Source organism: Podarcis cretensis, assembly GCF_951804945.1.
Source record: "Podarcis cretensis genome assembly, chromosome: 2".
Classification (NCBI taxonomy): domain Eukaryota; kingdom Metazoa; phylum Chordata; class Lepidosauria; order Squamata; family Lacertidae; genus Podarcis; species Podarcis cretensis.
In genome coordinates, this window is record NC_137171.1 from 329,124 (window position 1) to 352,033 (window position 22,910).

Sequence of the window (22,910 nt, forward strand, 5' to 3'; positions counted from 1 at the left end):
CAACACTGGGTGTGTGGGTGTGTGTGGCACATCTGCAGAACAGGCTTAGATGGGGAGTGGCTTGCAGGCTTGATAAACTAAATGAGTGCAGCCATAATCCCCGCCCCCAAGAAATCTGCAAGGAAGTGCCCTGGGATGAGCAAGATGGTTTAAACAGCTAGGGGTTTGTTTAATATTTAATTTGGTGAAATGTTTCTGCATATTTTTGAGTCGTTCTTGTTGCAGAAGCTTCTGAAATACTCCAATTGGAAAAGGAGTTACTCAAGCATTTAACTGTTACATACAAACAATCCTGTTTGACTCCTAGAATCATAGAATTGGAAGAGACCACAAGGGCCATCGAGTCCAACCCCCTGCCAAGCAGGAAACACCATCAGCGCACTCCTGACATATGGTTGTCAAGTCTCTGCTTAAAGACCTCCAAAGAAGGAGACTCCACCACACTCCTTGGCAGCAAATTCCACTGTCAAACAGCTCTTACTGTCAGGAAGTTCTTCCTAATGTTTAGGTGGAATCTTCTTTCTTGTAGTTTGGATCCATTGCTCCGTGTCCGCTTCTCGGGAGCAGCAGAAAACAACCTTTCTCCCTCCTCTATGTGACATCCTTTTATATATTTGAACATGGCTATCATATCACCCCTTAACCTCCTCTTCTCCAGGCTAAACATGCCCAGCTCCCTTAGCCGTTCCTCATAAGGCATCGTTTCCAGGCCTTTGAGCATTTTGGTTGCCCTCCTCTGGACACGTTCCAGTTTGTCAGTGTCCTTCTTGAACTGTGGTGCCCAGAACTGGACACAGTCCTCCAGGTGAGGTCTGACCAGAGCAGAATACAGTGGCACTATTACTTCCCGTGATCTAGATGCTATACTCCTATTGATGCAGCCCAGAATTGCATTGGCTTTTTTAGCTGCCGCGTCACACTGTTGGCTCATGTCAAGTTTGTGGTCAACCAAGACTCCTAGATCTTTTTCACATTCCTCTCTCTAAGCCTCTCAGGGATAGGGCACAGTATAAAACCCAATTAGACAGAAGATCACACTTCAAAACGACCTTGACAGATTAGAGAACTGGGCCAAAACAAACAAGATGAATTTTAATAGGGAGAAATGTAAATTATTGCACTTGGGCAAAAAAAAATGAGAGGCACAAATACAAGATGGGTGACACCTGGCTTGAGAGCAGTACATGTGAAAAGGATCTAGGAGTCTTGGTTGACCACAAACTTGACATGAGCCAACAGTGTGACGCGATTAAAACTTAAGCTGATTCAATGTTGGGGGCAATTTTAATCTGAGAGGCTGTGAGTTTGCACTGTTTAATTTCTAAAGTTATTTGAGTTCTTGTGTGTTATTGCAATAAGGAATGAAAAAGAAAATATTATGGCTCTCCCTTCTAATAGCCGACAGGTAGCTCCATTTATTAAACTGAAAAGTCCCCTTGTGGTTTCTCCAACATCTCAAACAGCAACCTCTATTGACGTTTTGGTACAATACAAATGTATTTAAATTTAATTTAATATATTGATCAGTTAGGAGGCAGATGGTTAAATAACTCATCTTTAAATTGATTGATAGTCCCTAAAGATAAGTTTCAAAAAATATCCTAAGGGAATTGTTTGAGTAAAGGTAGTTGAATAAGAGGGAAAGGGGTGGAGTCAAGAGTCATCGTCCGATGAAAGCAGATGATGCAAGGCAAAGAGAAAGGGGAGGAGAGCAAACACCTGGTCAAAATCTGAGATAACATAACAAGTGTCCAGAATATTCAGTTTAACCACCTGCCAGATCTGTTCCCCTGGCAATCAGTTTGTCATGCCTTGCAGCCACCTACAGTGGTGGTGGTGGGGAACCTACAGGGGTTGCGGGACCACCTCTCTCAGCTCCCATCTCCACTGGCCACAACCGCTGGAGCTGACGGGAGCTGGAGTCCTCCAACAACATCTGGAGGTTAACACAGAGCAGGAACGGGGAACCGAGGGACTAGGTGTCAAGTCACACCCCTCATCAGCCCAGCTCTGCACCCTCTTTGGGTGCTTTTGCCTGGCTAGAATGCCTACTTGAACCCTCATCATGTGTCTTGTGTTCCTGGATGGAGGACACAGAAAGAGGACTTCAACTCTATGAGAGCAAGCCTTTCTGCTTGTCTGATGGAACTATCTCCCCTCTCCTCCCCTTGTGTGCTGTTCTGGAGGTTCTCCTGCCCAACCCCCTTAACCAACTGGGGAGTGGGAGAGGAGAAGTGGGGAAAGTCCTTGTGCAGACTTCTGCTAGCGAGATTGGTTAACTAAATTTGGCCCAAAGTGCTTACTGCACAAAAGTAGCATGCACATTTATTACTCAGCCCCCCTTTGCTTCTGGCCCTGCCAAGCACTGTAAGGTTTCTCAGAAGGGAGTGTAGTCCTTGGGCTCAAAAAGTATCCCCACACCTGACCTAGAAGCTCAGTGGTTAGCTAGCTCCTAGTGTGGGAGAGCATCACTCTCAAAGATCCAGCTGCCCAGTGAATTCCCACTTGGCACTGCCAGAACAAAATCCAATTTAAATGTGTCAGGCAGCCTGCCTTCAGGACAAAGCAAGACACCAGTAAGCCTTAATCCAATTCCCCTCAGCAGTTTAAAATAGCCAGCTAGATAGACAGCAGCCCCTTCTACTTCCTCCTCCTTATTCAGAGGCTGTGAGGCATGACCTCTGAAAGGAACATGGCTCACACAGGGGTGGAGAACTTTTTTCAGGCTGAGTGTGACTCAACAAATGTGAATGCTGCTTTGGAAGAGGAGTCTAGCTTCTGCACTACTCACTCAGTCATGCACAGAGCAGAATACAGTGGCACTATTACTTCCCGTGATCTAGATGCTATACTCCTATTGATGCAGCCCAGAATTGCATTGGCTTTTTTACCTGCTGCGTCACACTGTTGGCTCATGTCAAGTTTGTGGTCAACCAAGACTCCTAGATCCTTTTCACATGTACTGCTCTCAAGCCAGGTATCACCCATCTTGTATTTGTGCCTCTCATTTTTTTTGCCCAAGTGCAATACTTTACATTTCTCCCTGTTAAAATTCATCTTGTTTGTTTTGGCCCAGTTCTCTAATCTGTCAAGGTCATTTTGAAGTGTGATCCTGTCCTCTGGGGTGTTAGCCATCCCTCCCAGTTTGGTGTCATCTGCAAATTTGATCAGGATGCCCTTGAGTCCATCATCCAAGTCGTTGATAAAGATGTTGAATAAGACCGGGCCCAAGACAGAACCCTGTGGCACCCCACTAGTCACTCTTCTCCAGGATGAAGAGGAACCATTGATGAGCACCCTTTGGGTTCGGTCAGTCAGCCAGTTACAAATCCACTGAGTGGTAGCATAGTCAAGACCGCATTTTACCAGCTTCTTTACAAGAATATTATGGGGCACCTTGTCAAATGCCTTGCTGAAATCAAGGTAGGCTACATCCACTGCGTTCCCTTCATCTACCAGGCTTGTAATTCTGTCAAAAAACGAGATCAGGTTAGTCTGACATGACTTATTTTTCAGAAATCCATGCTGACTATTGGTGATCACATATCTGGGGGGGGGGATGAGAAAGGTCTCCCTGAGCATTTATGGCAGGTCTCAAAAGGCTTAAAGCTACTAATCTAAATAATTTCATGTCAACGCTTACATAAATTTGCTTATGACAAGAGAAATCTGTTTCAAGTTATATTGCTTACATTTTGGACATAGGTACTGTATTTGATCATGGGACGCAGGTGGCGCTGTGGGTTAAAGCCTCAGCGCCTAGGGCTTGCCGATCGAAAGGTCGGCGGTTCGAATCCCTGCGGCGGGGTGCGCTCCCGCTGCTCGGTCCCAGCGCCTGCCAACCTAGCAGTTCGAAAGCACCTCCGGGTGCAAGTAGATAAATAGGGACCGCTTACCAGCGGGAAGGTAAACGGCGTTTCCGTGTGCGGCTCTGGCTCTGGCTCTGGCTCTGGCCAGAGCAGCGATGTCACACTGGCCACGTGACCCGGAAGTGTCTCCGGACAGCGCTGGCCCCTGGCCTCTTAAGTGAGATGGGCGCACAACCCCAGAGTCTGTCAAGAAAGGTACGGGCAGGGGTACCTTTACCTTTTTTACTGTATTTGAACATGCCTTTAATTAACTTCAGTAGTCCGCCTTATCCGATTCAAGTCTATGAAAGCAAAGTTCATAAGCCTGACTCCAGGCTATTAAACATCTAATGCAGGCCTATAGAAAGATCATAGTTGGTCATAACATTGCCGCCTGTTGGTACTTTTAATGGAGAATTCATGTTTCAGGAGATGATTAGAAATTGAGCAAGCACCAGTCCCTGCTGCATATACAGGGGAAGGCAGCTTTTCTAAGTAGTAAAAAGTAAACAAAGTATGCATTCAAAATACAGGAGCAAGTAAGGTTTACTTCTCTCATAGAGAAGTAATGCAATTTGTTGATCCACAGTTAAGAAAAACAAATTTCTGTGTAGTGGTACCTCGGGTTAAGTATTTAATTCGTTCCGGAGGTCCGTACTTAACCTGAAATTGTTATTAACCTGAAGCACCACTTTAGCTAATGGGGCCTCCCGCTGCCGCCGCGCCGCCAGAGCATGATTTCTGTTCTCATCCTGAAGCAAAGTTCTTAACCTGAAACACTATTTCTGGGTTAGTGGAGTCTGTAACCTGAAGCATATGTAACCCGAGGTACCACTGTATTACATATTTACAGGATTTTAACTCTGCTCCGTAATCAAAGAGGCCCCCAGAGTGGTTTACATAGTCCAGGGACCAGAGGAGTCTGCTGGGAACTGATCTTCCAGCACGGACAATCAAATGGCTGCTGCTAGATGATGAGGGAGCAAAGAACCCAGTGCAGCTGATAGGATCATAATGGGATCCCATGTGTGGATAAATTCTTCCCTCCTAGCAAACACAAGTGAATGCATATGGGATGTCTCATTTTATCCTCAATAACTGAGAAATGTTAAATAATTTGTCCAAGGTCATCCTGTGCTCTTCAGCACTGAGCAGATATATAAACCCAACTCATCCCGGTATAGGTTGGCAGTCGTGTCCATTTTCCAATTCTGACTTTACCAAAGCATTAAATTTACTTAATAGTTAAGAGAAAATGATATTACTGCTGGATAATAATAATAATAATAATAATAATAATAATAAAATTTGATTTTGATTTCAAAACCGGGCTCAGGGCAGCTAACAGCAAATATAAAACATATATAAAAAGCATTGATTAAAATGCGACTTGAAAACAGCATAATCCATGATCCAAATAACTTAGACCCTCCAAGTGTCTCAATTTTCCAGGCACAGTCCTGGATTTACAGAAGCCATCACAGTTTCTGATTTGACCCCAGAATTTGGGGGGGGGGGGTAATGCAGTGACTCCTGAGCCAAGAAGATAAGTAACTATACAACCTTTAAAAGACATCTGAGGGCAGACCTGTACAGCAAAGTTTTTAAAAATGGTTTATTGTGTTTTTACGTATGTTGGAAGCCACCCACAGTGGGCAACCCAGTCAGATGAGTGGAGTATATTGTTGTTGAATAGGGCATCCTTATTTTCATTGGAGAAATATTGGCGGGTATGTATAACTGTCATGGCTTACAGTGCAATAAAAACCATGGATCAGATCAGTCAAATTCATCATTTTGCCCCATAGTGAATGGCTGGTCTGTCCATAATTTGCCAAATTAAAAGGTAGTTTTTTGGTGCCTGTAATACTGCACATAGGTTACTTAAATGCCATGACTTCTATGCTAATTGCTAATGTAGACTATTACTGGAGGCAAACTGATTATGCTGTCTTCCTCACTGATATCTGCAACTGATTTGTTTTCATGAAAATAGATGGGCATAGTATTTGAATAGGAGATTTATTGTCCAAATTATTTCTAATACAGGTAAAGAACTGATATAAGTAAAAAAACTGCTCCTTTTCCCTTATGGGATACCCAAGAGCCCATATAGAGTCCTTTTGTAGGTTCTCTATCGGTAGGAGAAAATAACAGAGACCAACCAGAGAATATTGAGAAGAAAAGCAGCTAGTAAGCCTGATCTTTATTAACTGTTGCAACAGGGTGCTCCCCCACATGCAGGAGAGAGGAGGAGGACCCAGAACAAAGGTGTGCCCACCCTTATATAGACATTTTAAATTGCCCGCCCTGGAGTCCAAGACCACCCCCCAGAAACATCATACATACATCACAGAAAAGGTGGTCTACAACAGAAATCTGAGTGCGTTGTTTATCTCCTGTCTGGCAAGTTACCTGATTGCATTATCTGGATTTTGGCTACTCTTTTGTTATTATAACTACTTAATTCCTGAATCTAGGTCACAGGTCACAGGCTCACACCATGTTCATATCTTGAATGTGCCCTTAAAACAGGATTTGTGAGGAAAGAGACAATGGGGAGGTTTCCCACTTTGACCTTGCAGAGAATTATTTGAGGTCAATTTGTTCAGGACCTAATCTGTGGGGTTTCAGACATGTGGTTTATATATACAGTGGTACCTCTGGTTACGTACTTAATTCGTTCCGGAGGTCCATTCTTGACCTGAAACTGTTCTTAACCTGAAGCACCACTTTAGCTAATGGGGCCTCCTGCTGCCACTGCGCCGCTGCAGCCCAATTTCTGTTCTCATCCTGAAGCAAAGTTTTTAACCCGAGGTACTATTTCTGGGTTAGCAGAGTGTGTAACCTGAAGCGTATGTAACCTGAAGTGTATGTAACCCGAGGTACCACTGTACAGTTATGAACATTTAATTTTTTTATATATGACCTTAAAATTCTTATAACAGAACTATTAGCTTTCTTGTGCAATACTCTAATTTTAAAGAAACTCTGTTTTAGTGGCAAGGCACTGAGAATCCAAAAACACTTATTATATGTATTTTCTTTTTCTTTTGTATTTTCTTTTGTTGTAAATAGGTATGTTTTCTAATTTGTGCTTAATAAAAATTATTTTTTAAAAAACAAAACAAAACAAAAACACTTATTATCTGGGGGAATAAAAAAGAAGCGAGGAGAAGAAAGCCCAAGACATTTTCATAACCATAACATTTAAACATTTCACAAGCAGGAAACACTATTAAGTAGTGTTGCTTGAAGTTACTTCCTTTTATTATTACAAATAGAACTGTGGCATATGTAAAGAAGAGGAATATTTGTTGTGTGTTAAAAGTCACAATGTTCTAGAAGATGTAACAGCTATTCAAAATGAAGCGCCTCTGGTTAGTATTATTTTTTGAAAAAGCATTTGTTTTCAAAACCAGTGGGCAATGTAGATTTATTTGAGAGACATATTTTCTCTCATAAATTAATCAGTACAAATTGTTCAGCTGCAAAACCTTGATAGGACATTATGCTCAATTTCTCTTTCTATCATGATGGAAATTGTTGTGTACATGATGTTCCAGTGACCTTTCCTCTACTTCCAGATCAGCAGAATTACTCCTGAATCTGATAGTATTGTCTGAACCCTATTGTTAGAGAACTCACATGAACTGTTCACTGGGGGAGGGTTTCCTGTAGTATCAATTGAGTCAAGAGCTACACAGACAGAGAGAGAGTCATATTACAAGACACTAACAGGTCATTTAGTTTCTTGAATACAAATCACTTACCATAACATAATGTTACAAAGTGATTTACAAGAATAATGTACAAGAAGAAAATACAGTGATATAGTAATAAAATAATAATAATAAAGATAACACTAATAGTAAAAACATGTGAAATATGTGAAAAGTATAGTGAAAAGGATCTAGGAGTCTTGGTTGACCACAAACTTGACATGAGCCAACAGTGTGACGCAGCAGCTAAAAAAGCCAATGCAATTCTGGGCTGCATCAACAGGAGTATTGCATCTAGATCAAGGGAAGTAATAGTGCCACTGTATTCTGCTCTGGTCAGACCTCACCTGGAGTACTGTGGACACCACAGTTCAAGAAGGACACTGACAAACTAGAACGTGTCCAGAGGAGGGCAACCAAAATGGTCAAAGGCCTGGAAGCGATGCCTTATGAGGAACGGCTAAGGGAGCTGGGCATGTTTAGCCTGGAGAAGAGGAGGTTAAGGGGTGATATGATAGCCATGTTCAAATATATAAAAGGATGTCACATAGAGGAGGGAGAAAGGTTGTTTTCTGCTGCTCCAGAGAAGCGGACACGGAGCAATGGTTCCAAACTACAAGAAAAAAGATTCCACCTAAACATTAGGAAGAACTTCCTGACAGTAAGAGCTGTTCGACAGTGGAATTTGCTGCCAAGGAGTGTGATGGAGTCTCCTTCTTTGGAAGTCTTTAAGCAGAGGCTTGACAACCATATGTCAGGTGTGCTCTGATGGTGTTTCCTGCTTGGCAGGGGGTTGGACTCAATGGCCCTTGTGGTCTCTTCCAACTCTATGATTCTATGATTCTATGAAAAACATCATTTCCAGCTATTCTTGAATTTGGTTCTGAGGATAACACACATTGTTGTATGCCAAGCAAATTCCCAATTATCTGGCATATTAAGAAATTCCCAGATTTTGATCCATTCTGTGACTTAGTTTCCCAATTCATGGCTAAGTGTGGATGAACAAGTGAGCATGTGGATATTCACAAAAAATAATAATCCATCCACTTTCTTTCTACCCAGGTCCTGCTGCTGTTGCTGTGCTACTCAGAGCTAAGCAGTGTTTGACTTAGGGTTATGTCCAATCCAGGGCTCATGGGTTGTTTGCCCGCCCCCGCCCCGGACAAACCACAAGTGGTAACCGAAGTACACACCTTGGTTATGTGGGAGTAGGGCAACACTGCATGTGATAAGTTACCTGACCTGGAGGGGAGGCAGTGGCAGCAATAGACAGGAAGGCAACCTATTCTTCTCTCACTGATTCCTTCTTGAGTAATGACTTGCTGTCATTAAAGTGTGTTTCCCTAGGCTTTACTTTTCTCCATCTTCAGTCAGTTGGTATTGGACCTTCCTTTGCTAACCCCATCCACATGTAAGGTAAAGGTAAAGGTACCCCTGCCCGTACGGGCCAGTCTAGACAGACTCTAGGGTTGTGCGCTCATCTCACTTAAGAGGCCGGGAGCCAGCGCTGTCCGAAGACACTTCCAGGTCACGTGACCAGCATGACGAAGCTGCTCTGGCGAGCCAGCACCAGCGCAGCACATGGAAACGCCGTTTACCTTCCCGCTATGAAGCGGTACCTATTTATCTACTTGCACTTAAGGGTGCTTTTGAACTGCTAGGTGGGCAGGAGCTGGGTCCATCAGCTTCAACTGCCATTCTTCCCGGGTGGGTAAATCTTGTGTCTTCCAATACTTCGCGATGAGTATTCTTGCTGCTGTTGTTGCATACATAAATAAAGTTCTGTCCTTCTTTGGCACCAATTGGCCGACCATGCCCAGGAGAAAGGCCTCTGGTTTCTTCAGAAAGTTATATTTAAATGCCTTTTTCATTTCATTAGAAATCGTCTCCCAGAATGTCTTAATCCTTGGGCATGTCCACCAAAGGTGAAAGAATGTACCTTCAGTCTCATTACATTTCCAACATTTATTTTCAGGCAAATGGTAAATTTTTGCAAGCTTGACTGGTGTCATGTACCACCTATAAATCATTTTCATTAAATTAGGGCATTACATGCCGTAAATTTCATACCAGTGGTCCATAACTGTTCCCAGTCAGCCATCATAATGTTATGTCCAACATCTTGTGCCCATTTAATCATAGCAGATTTCACCGTTTCATCCTAAGTGTTCCATTTCAACAGCAAGTTATACATTCTTGACAAATTCTTAATTTTGGGATCTAGCACTTCTGTTTCCAACTTTGATTTTTCCACCTGGAAGCCAACTTTTTTGTCTAAATTATATGTCTCCATTATTTGATAATAATGGAGCCAATCTCGCACTTTGTTTTTTAATTTTTCAAAACTGCAGTTTTACTCTGTCTCCATCTTGTTCCAAAATTTCTCAATATTTCGGCCATTTGGCCTCCATATTAAGTTTTTTCTGTGCCTTCGCTTCCATTGGTGACAACCATCTTGGGGTTTTATTTTCTAACAAATCCTTATATCTTATCCAAACATTAAACAGTGCTTTTCTAACAATATGGTTTTTAAACGCTTTATGTGCTTTCACCTTATCATACCACAAATATGCATGCCAACCAAATACATTATTAAAACCTTCTAAATCCAGCACATCAGTGTTTTCAAGAAGCAGCCATTCTTTCAACCAGCAAAAAGCAGCTGATTCATAGTAAAGTTTAAGGTCTGGCAGGGCAAATCCACCTCTTTCTTTAGCATCAGTTAATATCTTAAATTTTATTCGAGGCTTCTTGCCCTGCCAGACAAATCTGGAAATATCTCTCTGCCACTTCTTGAAACAGTCCACCTTGTCTATAATTTGCAATGATTGAAACAAAAACAACATAGAATCATAGAATCATAGAGTTAGAAGAGACCACAAGGGCCATCAAGTCCAACCCCCTGCCAAGCAGGAAACACCATCAGAGCACTCCTGACATATGGTTGTCAAGCCTCTGCTTAAAGACCTCCAAAGAAGGAGACTCCACCACACTCCTTGGCAGCAAATTCCACTGTCAAACAGCTCTTACTGTCAGGAAGTTCTTCCTAATGTTTAGGTGGAATCTTTTTTCTTGCAGTTTGGAACCATTGCTCCGTGTCCGCTTCTCTGGAGCAGCAGAAAACAACCTTTCTCCCTCCTCTAAGTAACATCCTTTTATATATTTGAACATGGCTATCATATCACCCCTTAACCTCCTCTTCTCCAGGCTAAACATGTCCAGCTTCCTTAGCCGTTCCTCATAAGGCATCGTTTCCAGGCCTTTGACCATTTTGGTTGCCCTCCTCTGGACACGTTCCAGTTTGACACAGTCCTCCAGGTGAGGTCTGACCAGAGCAGAATACAGTGGCACTATTACTTCCCTTGATCTAGATGCTATACTCCTATTGATGCAGCCCAGAATTGCATTGGCTTTTTTAGCTGCCGCGTCACACTGTTGGCTCATGTCAAGTTTGTGGTCAACCAAGACTCCTAGATCCTTTTCACATGTACTGCTCTCAAGCCAGGGGTCACCCATCTTGTATTTGTGCCTCTCATTTTTTTTGCCAAAGTGCAATACTTTACATTTCTCCCTGTTAAAATTCATCTTGATTTTTTTGGCCCAGTTCTCTAATCTGTCAAGGTCGTTTTGATGTGTGATCCTGTCCTCTGGGGTGTTAGCCACCCCTCCCAGTTTGGTGTCATCTGCAAATTTGATCAGGATGCCCTTGAGTCCATCATCCAAGTCATTGATAAAGATGTTGAATAAGACCGGGCCCAAGACAGAACCCTGTGGCACCCCACTAGTCACTCTTCTCCAGGATGAAGAGGAACCATTGATGAGCACCCTTTGGGTTCGGTCAGACAGCCAGTTACAAATCCACTGAGTGGTAGCATAGTCAAGTCCGCATTTTACCAGCTTCTTTACAAGAATATCATGGGGCACCTTGTCAAATGCCTTGCTGAAATCAAGGTAGGCTACATCCACTGCATTCCCTTCATCTACCAGGCTTGTAATTCTGTCAAAAAACGAGATCAGGTTAGTCTGACACGACTTATTTTTCAGAAATCCATGCTGACTATTGGTGATCACAGTATTCCTTTCTAGGTGCTCACAGACTGTTTGCTTAATGATCTGCTCCAGAATCTTCCCCGGTATTGATGTCAGACTGACTGGGCAGTAATTATTTGGGTCCTCTCTTTCCCCCTTTTTGAAAATAGGGACAACATTTGCCCTCCTCCAGTCTGCCCGGACTTCGCCTGTTCTCCAGGAATTCTCAAAGATGACTGCCAGTGGTTCATCCTTGGCAATACATTCATTTTTATCAAAGCAATTCGACCTAGCAATGATAGCTTCAAATTTGACCATATTTCTAAGTCTTTTTTCACTTCAATCCAACATTTTTCATAATTATCCTTAAACAGATTCACATTCTTGGCAGTCATGTTAACCCCTAAATATTTCACTTTCTTGACCAATGTTAATCCTGTCTCCTCCTGGAACTTCTTTCTCTCATTCACAGTTAAATTTTTCTCTAAAACCTTAGTTTTCATTTTGTACAACTTAAAGCCTGCTACCTGTCCAAATTCTTGAATCAGTTCCAGTACCCTTTTGGTACTAGATTCTGGCTCCTGTAAAGTCAAAAGGTTGGACAGTGTTCTCGAAGCTACTAATATGAGTTTGACCAAACTGCGGGAGGCAGTGGAAGACAGGAGTGCCTGGCGTGCTCTGGTCCATGGGGTCACAAAGAGTCGGACACAACTAAACAACAACTGCTCTTCATCTGAAATCTCATGTCTGTTCACAGCACATATATCACTTCACTGATATGTACACCAAACTCCAACAGGCTTCTAGAGCACAGCAAACCATGAGCCTGAGTTTAGACGTAATTGTTATGTACTGAGTTGAATAGGATCCAAACTGCAGCAGTCTGATTGGTCCTAGAACAACAGGATCCAAAAGGCAGCAGTCTGATTGGTCCTAAAACAATGCAGCAGTATGATTGGTTGGCAGGAACCACCCAATCACGCTCCAGATATAAGTGAATCCACAACCTGATTGGCTTACAGTAGAATTCCAGAATTAGCCAATCATGTGCAGCCCATTGTGTAAATAATGTATATAAAGCAGATACTTTAAGGGGACTTGGATTCATTCCTCCTCACCACTATGAGCTGAATAAAGAGCATGAAATCACTTTGCGACTCTGAGTATATTTCAGTAATGCTAAGTCAAACCATGGCTTGCAGGGCCCCCAAAGCAAATGCAATTTTTGCTGTAAATGCTACATGCTCTTTCGTGCTTAGGTATGATTTGGTTTAAAACAATGTATGAACCAAACCAGAGGGATCGTTGCAGAGCTCAATGCAGTCTTCTATTCCCTTCTATGTTTTGCTATGAGATATTTTACTCTGCCCTTATATTTTGGTTTTTGGTTTGCTATTTATTATTTTTATGGATAATTTAGGTGTTTTGAGCTGGGCAGGGGGCTATTTTTTTTTTTACATGCTTCTTACACAATGTAGGAGAATATGTTTTTTGTTTTGAGACTTATTTTAGAGGAACAATGGAGGTCATCCTTTATGTTCCCACCAACATCTAAAGTGGGGCTTTGGTATTAGGTAGAGAGCCTTCTTTCTCTTTGTCTGCATTCAGTCTGTGAAGCTCCTTGCTTTGGAAGGCCCACGTTTCTCACTCCCCCTGGTGACCTTCCACTGCCATGTGAAAACCTTTCTACTTTAGAAAGATGTTTGGGCTGTGGTAATCTGCTTTTATTTTTTCCCCTGATTGTATGTTTCGTTTGACACACACAGGGTGTTTCAATTTTTTGTTGTTCAGTCTTGAATTTTACCTGCCATATCATCTTTTCTCTCAGTTTTTTGTATTCTAATTTTATTAGCTTTAAGGGTTTTAGGCTGCCTTGGACATCTTATGGAAACGTGGAGTAGAAATAATTTAATTACTACATGTATTTGTTTGCCAACAAGTCACCGTAGCTGTGCACACTTGTGAAAAAACAATATTATAGGATGACACAGAGAGCACAACCAAGTAACTCTTTTTCTTTTATTTGATCAGGATTATCACCTGCCCAGGAAGCTATCAGTACAACAAACAGATTTCTGGCAAGCAGTGCATGGATCATATTATCTCCAAAGGTCTGCTTTAAGAAGATTAAGGTACTGGCTGTGGATTCTATTAATAGGGAGGGAGGTGAAATCCAGCATAAAGGTCATGCACGTCAGTGATCCAAACTAGCAGCAAGGCAAGGGTAGTGTCACACTGAAATGTGAAGAGGAGGATCTCAGCTGCACAAGGAATGAAAGAAGGAGGTTTCTAATGATACAAAACACTGAACAATGTAAGAACTCTGGCTTCTTATTCTGGGCATGGAGATGTCTTCAAGGTGAGAAAAATGGAACTGTATCACATTGATGTGTGTATATATATATATATATATATATATATATCCATTTTAACAATCCAATCAAACCTCATCATATATTCCGAATTATACATATTATTTAATAATCAAACAGTCCAAATATTATGCCAAATTATAATTTTTCAGGGGGACTTCACCATGCTCCGAGGTCGGGGGGGGGGGGATCTGATCATCTCATACTTCTACTGCTTTTCATAATCTTTCCTGATAGTTCACATAAGTCATTTTGATGTTAATCCTTGTTATTTTCCACAGCATCTGAGTTCTTCTGGCAAGCGAGATAGCTCAAAACAGTGTTTCTGTGTGATTTTTATGTCCAAGATTCCCCTCCGCATTAATATATTCTTTACTTAGAAGAAGACTGGAGTCCCCATCCTTGGGAGGACACTACGTGACACCTGGAAGGTACAACAATCTGACTGTATCATTAACATGTACAGACTAGATTGCATTTCCAAGACTTTCTTAAGACCCCTCTAGACCTTTAATAATGTTTTTTTTTGTTCTTGTAGTTGTTTTCACTGCTGGAGTCTTGGCAAAGCCCCAGCCTGAACGGAAATGCCTTATTTCTCAAGATCTTTGTGGGAAAACCTAGTTCCAAATGGAATGATTTGCCAGAGGAGGTCTGTTTAGTGCTTTCCAAGTCACACCGATATCTATTGCTTGCCATGAAATGGTTTCTGGTAAGGGCAATAGCCATTTATTGCTCCTTGGCTAACCTCGCTAGCTGCCATCAGAGGTAGGTTAGACAGAAAGTGACCCTAAGTCTCCCATTTTGCTTCATAGCTGAGCAGGGATTTGAAGCTGGCCTTTTGTCAACTCTGTCGAACATTCTGTTCATTGTGCTTAATTTTGGGGCCTCACAACTAATGGCAGAGCTGGGCAGTGGTAGAATGTGGGGAACCAAATAATTTGTTGCATTTTGTTTTTATTATGTGCAGATCTCTCTTTTTTTACACCACCTATATTTTTTATGCCTTCCCCACCTGTAGTCTGAAGTAGTACAGTCCGTTTTAGCACTCCCCCACGCCACCCTGCATACTTGAATCAATAATTCAATAAAAATAAATTCTATGAATGCATGATGAAGCTAAAAAAAGATTAATTTCCCTCATACTGCCTTCTTGTTCCTTTTCAGTCTTAAAATTGGTGTATGGCACCATTAGCACAAAAATCAGTCTAAAGCCATGGCTGCCATTTTTACCAACAAGACCCTGATTGTGAACAACAAGGAGAAGGATAAGTTGGAGCTGGAACGTGAGCTAACCCAAGCATTGGAGAACAAGATTATGCTTCTGTATTTTAGCTCTGGTGAATGTCTTCGATGCCAAGAGTTTGCACCCATCCTGAAAGATTTTTTTGTGAGGCTCACAGATGAATTTTACGTGGAGAGAGCATCCCAGCTGGTCCTGGTCTTTGTCTCACTGGATGAGACTGAGGAGAAGCAAGACAAGTTTCTGAAGACCATGCCCAAGAGATGGTTGTTTTTGCCCTTCCAGGATGAATTCAGGAGGTAGGGATTCCAGTGCTTAGACAGCTTACACAATGGCCAAATTCAAAGTGAGTCACCAGAGGCATATTTGCATAGTTTATGCATTGCCAGGGGTTGGGCTAGATGACCCTTGGGTCCCTTCCAACTCTAAGATTCTATGATTCTATGACCTTTGCCAGGAGCTGCTGCATGGTTGTGCAGCACACCCATGTGGTGAACTGTTGAATTGCAAGGGGTAGCTTCTCCTTCATGCCTTGGACTGAGTTTTCGGGAGGTGTGGATAGGCTGGGCAGATCAGGACGAGGTGGGGGGGGGGGAGTTGCTCAAAGACAACCGCTGGGCGGGACGCAGCAGAATAGGACCAACCACGTCAGAGTCCTGGAATACCAAAAGTCCTCAGGGGAGGAGGGTCCTCCCCAGGGAGCATCCCAATGGGGTGCCTTTCTGCACCCTGTTCTGTCTCCCTGAAGCTCCACCCTTGCCTCCTGACTTGGCTTCACCTTCAGAGTCACCAGGGCCCACCGCCAGTCCACTTTCCCAAGAGGAGATCACTGCTCCCACTACTGAAGGTGGGAAAATGCATAATATGATGATGTCACAATACTGAGTAAGTGATCTTATATGTTGCAGGGGAAAAGAACTTGACACAGAGGTTTTTGGTGGCATCCCCATGATATATAATGTGCAGATATGCTCAGAGTTAGTAGCTGGGCAAAGGAAATGAGCAATCATCATGCAAGCAATTCAGTTTTGAAACTAACTAACTAACTAACTAACTAACTAACTAACAAGCAAAACCCATTGTTTTCCAGACTTCAAACTTTTATTCAAAACCTTGGAGCTTCATCTCTCTTTCTGTATTAACTTCCAGGGAACTGGAATTGAGATTTTCTGTGACAAACCCCCCAGTGGTGGTGGTGTTGAAACCAAACGGAGAAGTCATTGCTGCAAACGCAGTGGAGGAGATTAAGCAGGTGGGCCCTGCTTGCTTCAGGAACTGGCAGGAGGCAGCTGACCTGGTGGAGAGGAACTTCCTCCTGGCCCAGGACTTTGACAACGTGGCTCTGAGGAGCATCATGGATCCCATCCGCCGGCTCAAATACAAGCTTGCAAGCAACAAAAGCAGAAGGGGAAGCAAAGATGACAAGGAAGAAGCAGTGTTCTCCTGACAGGACATTTCTTCCCATCGTAGCTTTGTTGTAGGTGAGCTTAACTCTTCCCAACCCATGGCCTGTGTGCAGGATAATGATTGTTACCTACAAGCACAGAAATTGTTACTGAGAACAGATTTCAGGCTTCTGAAAATCTAAGTGCCTTTTACTTTTCTATATAAAAAAATTCTAGCCTTTATGACTGTGAAGATAGTAATGAAAGTGTGTGGACAATATCTTGTGAAAGCATAGAATGTGGGAGTCTGGTGGGTGAGGGTTGTTCATGCAGATTTTCAGTGGCTCCTGGGAACTGTGTCTAGCATTTGCCCCTTCTACTTGAATAGCAGAAGACGCCCATGTGGATTTGTTTGCTTGAATTTGCTACCCTCCCTTGACTGCAGCGTGCCAGGATGTGCATACATTCAATGCAACATATTAAATGTCAGTAAAACATCACTTAAAACCATAATTAAAGCAACATAGGGATTACAGTGCTACTGTGTAGAAGCAGCAGAACTACTCAGTCAAAAATGACTCATTTGCTCCCAAAAGCCTGGGCAAAGAGGTGTATCTTGACTCATCGGCAAAAGAAGTACAATGGTGGTGCCAGATGCACCTCCAAGGGGAGGGAGTCCCTAAATGGGCAGGAAACCGCAGAGAAAGCCTTCCTATGTGCCACTGCCCTGTGAGTTTTAAGGGGTGCCAGCTCCACCAGAAAAGCCTCCTCTGTTGATCTTACAGGTGCTCCTTCAGTTATCAGGGAAGCCAAATGATGTAGGGTTTTGTACATGAACATAAGCACCTTGAATTGGATGCAAATAGGCAACCAGTGCAGGATTTGGGGGACAGGTGTTGCAGCTTCTGAACTGTCTTTTATTTATTTCCTAACATTTATATACCACTTAATTATAATAAAACTTTAATGATTCAAAGGCAGCACTACACAGAGCGCATTGATAAGGAAGTTATCAATGCATAAATTTTAAAAAAATGTATGCAGATGTGCTTTTTTTTGCTTACTATATACAGTAGTGTCTGCTTTCATATGGCTCTCCCTGTTCCATCACTGGAATATTCTGTTACAACTTGCTTTAGGCTCAGACAATAACTACTGTAAACCCAAATTAACATTCACTTGGTGCAAGGCCTTCTGTGTGGTAGCATTTTCCTTGTGGAACACATTCATACTAGAAACTTCAGGTTCTTCTTATCAATCTGTAAAAAACATACCATGGCTTTCAACAGGCATTGCTTTGTCAGGTTTTATTTTCTACTGTGTCATTGGTCGACTGCTGATTTTGTAGCTTTTGTCTTATTGTGGTGCTGTTTGAAATTACGATTCTCCTAAATGACTTTGAAGCTGAGTGGGTGATATATAAACTTCAAAAATAAAAAATGATAGATAAGTGCACAAATAAAATACGGCATCACCAAAGAAGGCATAAAAAGGAGAAGGGAACATTTTCAAACATATACTGCTTATGAAAAGAGAAAGATCAGTGGTTTAGTTTTGCTTCTGAGCTTTAATTCCTCAGCAAATAGCAGGTGGAGTGTGGGGAGTATTCCTATTCCAATTGGGATCTGAGCAGAAGCAAAGTGCTAAAGCCCTGCTCACCCCCTGCCAGGGTTCTAATCTGACTTGGCCCCTTTCCGTATGCTGGCTGTTAAAACCAAAGCAGCTCTGCAAGGATGAAATATGTGGCAAACATCATGCTTTGTTTGGTCCTCTATAGTACACCAGTCTTGGCCCACCTGGTGCCCTCCAGTTGTAACCGGACCACACTTCCCATCATCCCTGACCATTGGCCTTGCGGGTTTGGGCTGATGGCAGTTGTAGACCAGAAAGTCTTCAGGGGGGGTACCACATTGGGAAAAGTATTGCTTGAGATGCATGGCGTCTGCCAACCTATGACTCCGCTCTGGCTTTCCTCTGATAGCTCATGGAAGAAGACATGTGATTTGCCATGGTGCTCTGTGTTGCACCACACACAGACATGCGCAGATCCTCCTTACAAGAATGTGTTTTTATTAATTTATTATGACCATTTCTCTCTTGCTTTCCTGAACCAGGTACAGGGGCTACTAAGTTGTTTGCAACTGTTGGTTGGTAGAGAAAGAAGATGACTAAGGAGTGAGGGCATACCAAGAAGTGTATAAACTAAGAATGGTGTACTCACTAAATCTTTTTTAAAGGAACACTTTAAGAAGGGATGTAAGAAGGCATCATTTTCTATTTCGCCCTGTGTTTGTGACATGCAGTACTGGATCCATTCCATTGCAGTTCATCTTCCACCAAATACTATGGTAATCATCTCACTGTCTGTTGTGACAAAATTATGTAACTGTGCTTTGCATGCAGATGCTCCTGGGTTCAATCCCTGGCATCTCCAGGCAGGGCTGGGAGTGTCTTGAACCTTGGAGAACTGCTGTCAGTAAATGCATTTGACCCACAGCTGTGAGGCATTTGCGAGCTTTTTTTGCGGAGAAAGTCCTGTTGCTCCGCTGTGACCTCCCCGCCAATTTAGATACAGTGACAGAACTGGAGGCCCCTTGACTGTCTTTGGGTCCAGTGTTAGACCATTTCGATCGGATACTCCCTGCTGATGTGGATAGACTCCTCCAAGCTGGTAGGCCCACCACCTGCCTCCTTGATCCGTGCCCTTCTTGGCTGATTAGGGCGTGCCCAGATATTGCGCGGACCCCCCTGGTTGAAATTATCAATTTGTCCCTTGGCACAGGGATATTCCCAGGGGAGCTGAAGGAAGCAATGGTGTGTCCGCTCTTAAATAAAACTTCACTAGATCCTTTAGATCTATCCAATTACCGCCCAGTTTCAAATCTCCCATATCTGGGTAAGGTAATTGAGAAAACAGTTGCTGAACAGCTTGGTAGGTTTCAGGAGGAAACATCGGCTTTAGATCCATTTCAGTCTGGATTCCATCCTGGTTTTTGGACCGAGACGGCTCTGGTCGCCCTAACAGATGATCTCCGCAGACAACTGGATCGAGGCGGGTCAGGACTGCTAGTTCTCTTAGATTTGTCAGCAGCCTTTGACATGGTTGATCATGATCTTTTGGACCACCGCCTCACCGATGGGGGGATACAGGGCATAGCCCGTAAACGGCTGTGCTCTTTTATCTCTGGTCAGGGACAGAGGGTGGCACTAGGGAGGGAGATGTCATCACGTCACCCCTTGGTGTGTGGAGTGCCGCAGGGCGCAATCCTCTCCCTGATGCTTTTTAACATCTTTATGTGCCCCCTTATCAAGAGCTTTGGACTGGGTTGTCACCAATATGCTGATGACACTCAGCTCTATCTGCTGATGGATGGTCATACCGACTCGATCCCTGACACACTGACCAGATGTTTGGCAGCTGTGGCTGGATGGTTTCGTGGGAGCAGATTGAAACTAAATCCTTTGAAGACAGAGGTCCTCTGGCTGGGTCGGGATGGTATGGGGATGAGGGACCAACTCCCTTCTCTTGTGGGGGCCCAATTAGTGCCATTGCCTCCCGTTAAGAGTTTGGGTGTAATCCTTGATGCCTCCCTTTCCATGGAGGCGCAGGTTACAACAACAGCCAATGTCACATTTTTCCACCTTCACCGTATCAAGCAGTTGGTCCCTTACCTTTCCTGCCCCGACTTGGCCACAGTGATCCATGCGATGGTCACCTCCAGGCTTGACTACTGTAATTTGCTCTACACGGGGCTGCACTTGAAGCTGTCCCAGAAACTCCAGCAGGTGCAGAATGCTGCAGCGAGGCTCCTCATGGGGTCTCTGCCATGGGAGCATATTCACCCAGTGCTTTTCCAGCTGCAATGGCTCCCAGTGGAGTACAGGGTCAGATTTAAGGTGCTGGTTTTGACCTTTAAAGCCCTTCACGGCCTAGGACCCTCATACCTACGGGACTGCCTCTTCTGGTATGCCCTACGAAGGACCTTAAGGTCCATATTTAGCAACAGCCTAGAGGTCCCGGGCCATTAGGAACTTAGATTAGTTTCAACCAGAGCCAGGGCCTTCTCAGCACTGGCTCCAGCCTGGTGGAATGCTCTGTCTCTTGAGACCAGGGCCCTGCGGGATCTGATTTCTTTCCGCAGGGCCTGTAAGACAGAGTTGTTCCACCTGGCCTTTGGCTTAGAATCAGTTTGATTCCCTCCCCCTCTTCCTTTTTCCTTTCTCCTCCTATGAAGAGATTGCACCCTAATGTTTTAATCTTGTATCTTAATCTTTTAAATTGTATTTTAACCAACTTGTTTTTATTATTGGTTGTTAGCCGCCCTGAGCCCGGTCTTGGCTGGGGAGGGCGGGGTATAAATAAAATTTATTATTATTATTATTAAGATACACTAAGACCATGCTGGGTTTTAGTAATCACAGCATCCTTTTCAAAGTGCTCACAGACCGACTGTTGAATTATCTGTTTTAGGACCTTTCCCGGTATTGACTACTGACTCAGTAGTTACTTGAGTCTTCTTTTTCCCCCACCTTTTTGATGGGGACAAGATTTGCCCAACTCCAGTCCGCAGGTAACCTCACCTGTTCTCCAAGAATTCTCAAAGATTATAGATACTGAAAAGTAGCATTTGTATTATTAGTGTAGCTTTAAACACTGGCATTCATAATATTTTCTTAGTACCTGAGAATGTTCAAAGTGCTTTACATATATCCACAAAAATTATTACAACCTTGTAAGGCAAGCCAGTACTATTATCCCCATACTGGAGATACAGGGCCTGAAGCTGAAAGAGAGTAGATTGCTGATTTCAACTAGGGGATTACCTAATTCACAACTTCCATCTTGTCCTAGGCACTTCACTTTTTTCTCTGCCACATTAAATTTCTACTTGCTAGGCTGCTTTTAAAGGTACAGGAATAGGGCCTTGAGGGCTGGTGGGTGGATATAGGCAACCCTATGCCATTATCCTCCGTTCGTTGAGAAGGCACGTGTTCTACCTCTTGGGGCTTTGAATCAGACTCCCTAGAAAACATATACAAGGCCTTCAGGTAGGAAATGGTTAATAAAAGGGAGAAAGGTGGGAGGATTGCTTCCTCCTGTGTTGGGCAGAGACACTCCGGGAAGCCTCCAATGTCATCACTCCTGCAAATGGAATGTGGAAAATCTGCCCTGTCTGACGCCCTGTAACCCAAATGGCTCATCCATGATTCCTCACAGACATGTGACATTTACCAACACTTCTGAGTCTGGCGTCCCTGGACCTGGTTTAAACGAAAAGAGACGCAGACCCGCTGGACGCATAAGACTCTCCTGGGGTACAGCTTTCAGGCAATGACTTTAGTACATCCTCTTGTGTGATGAGGCCAACAGCGAACGAGAATCCTTTCTCCTGACCTCATTCCTCAATCTAGGGCACACCTTAGCTCGAGAATCTGACAGAGCTCTCCAAGAAGAAAGAAAGGAAAACCATTTCGCTCCTGCCATTTTCAAGAGAGGAATGAATATCTGTCTCTGGGAAATGAAGGGCTTTCTCTGGTGCTGGGTGTGTGTTCCACAGAACTGTCAGACTGGACCTTTCATTTGAAGACTATGCCAAGGCATGATTCTATGACTATTCTAAGGCACCTGTGCCTTAACTGTTCCCAATCAATGCCTCTGGAACTCCCCTCCCAGTCATGACATCTTCGCAACAGCCCCACTTGAAGAACTCTGACTCACTGGGAGAACCGCTGAGCCCTTGGAAAAGAACAGTCGTGTGCCTTCAGAATCTGAGGACAATTCACGAATGAAGACCATGGATGCCTAGGAAATAGTTGGGGGTCTTACAACAAATGCTGAAGCCTGTGGGCTGTTCAAGGGAGGCACGTGACAGGGGAATCTCTAGCACCGAAGGCAGTTGTGCTTGTGGTACTTGTCATCTGTGTCCAAGCTCTGAGGGATGAACATGAATAAGGCCAGGGACCACAATGATTCCACCTGCCCTTGCAATGGCAGCCAGTCACCACTGGGCAATGGGCTCTTAGCCAGTGATTCAGGTTTCCTGAGTGCTGTTTGGGCTTCTGTGCAGACATCCACCTCTGGGGAAGGCATGGGATGTGTGACTCTCTGCCCCAACCAGCTGCTTCAGGTCACTACGCATCTCAGAGAAATGGACAAACAGTTCCAGCATTTCCGGGAACTTTTCCAGCAAGATGGCAAGTATTGGAAGCATTTTATTTATTTGTGAGTCATCTCACACTTCCTCCAAGTAACTTGGAAGGGCCAGGGAGTTAGCTAAGCTTGGGAGGGGTGAATCTGCCTCCCTTCTCTG

At 43.5% G+C, this 22,910-nt stretch overlaps 2 protein-coding genes across 9 annotated transcripts in view; both read left to right on the top strand.

The window, feature by feature from the left end:
- Window positions 1-3,556: 3,556 nt before the first annotated feature.
- Window positions 3,557-19,095, top strand: NXNL1 (nucleoredoxin like 1). Of its 6 annotated transcripts, XM_079967874.1 has the most exons (8): window positions 3,557-3,705; window positions 7,133-7,228; window positions 7,436-7,589; window positions 13,634-13,734; window positions 14,256-14,405; window positions 14,513-14,739; window positions 15,139-15,513; window positions 16,364-19,095. In XM_079967874.1, exons 7-8 carry the CDS (start codon window positions 15,188-15,190, stop codon window positions 16,659-16,661), a joined length of 624 nt encoding a protein of 207 aa, XP_079824000.1. In that variant the 5' UTR covers window positions 3,557-3,705; window positions 7,133-7,228; window positions 7,436-7,589; window positions 13,634-13,734; window positions 14,256-14,405; window positions 14,513-14,739; window positions 15,139-15,187; the 3' UTR covers window positions 16,662-19,095. The 6 variants fall into 6 exon arrangements, with proteins under 6 accessions (XP_079824000.1, XP_079823999.1, XP_079824002.1 ...); XM_079967873.1 differs by lacking the exons at window positions 3,557-3,705; window positions 7,133-7,228 and having other exon boundaries at window positions 7,260-7,589; XM_079967876.1 differs by lacking the exons at window positions 3,557-3,705; window positions 7,133-7,228 and having other exon boundaries at window positions 7,260-7,589; window positions 14,513-14,683.
- Window positions 19,096-21,041: 1,946 nt separating this feature from the next.
- Window positions 21,042-22,910, top strand: part of GMIP (GEM interacting protein) — a 97,965-nt gene continuing 96,096 nt past the window's right edge. Inside the window, exon 1 of one of the 3 annotated variants that reach the window (XM_079967804.1) lies at window positions 21,042-22,794. In XM_079967804.1, the coding sequence (XP_079823930.1) occupies window positions 22,539-22,794 (256 nt within the window). In that variant the 5' untranslated portion in view covers window positions 21,042-22,538. The remainder of the gene's footprint in view (window positions 22,795-22,910) is intronic. The other 2 variants (XM_079967799.1, XM_079967800.1) reach the window with 2 other exon arrangements.

Coding starts and splice junctions, on each gene's coding strand:
- NXNL1 (XM_079967874.1), top strand. CDS start 15,188: ATGGCTGCCATTTTTACCAACAAGACCCTGATTGTGAACAACAAGGAG. Junction 15,514..16,363: donor TTCCAGGATGAATTCAGGAG/GTAGGGATTCCA, acceptor ATTAACTTCCAG/GGAACTGGAATTGAGATTTT.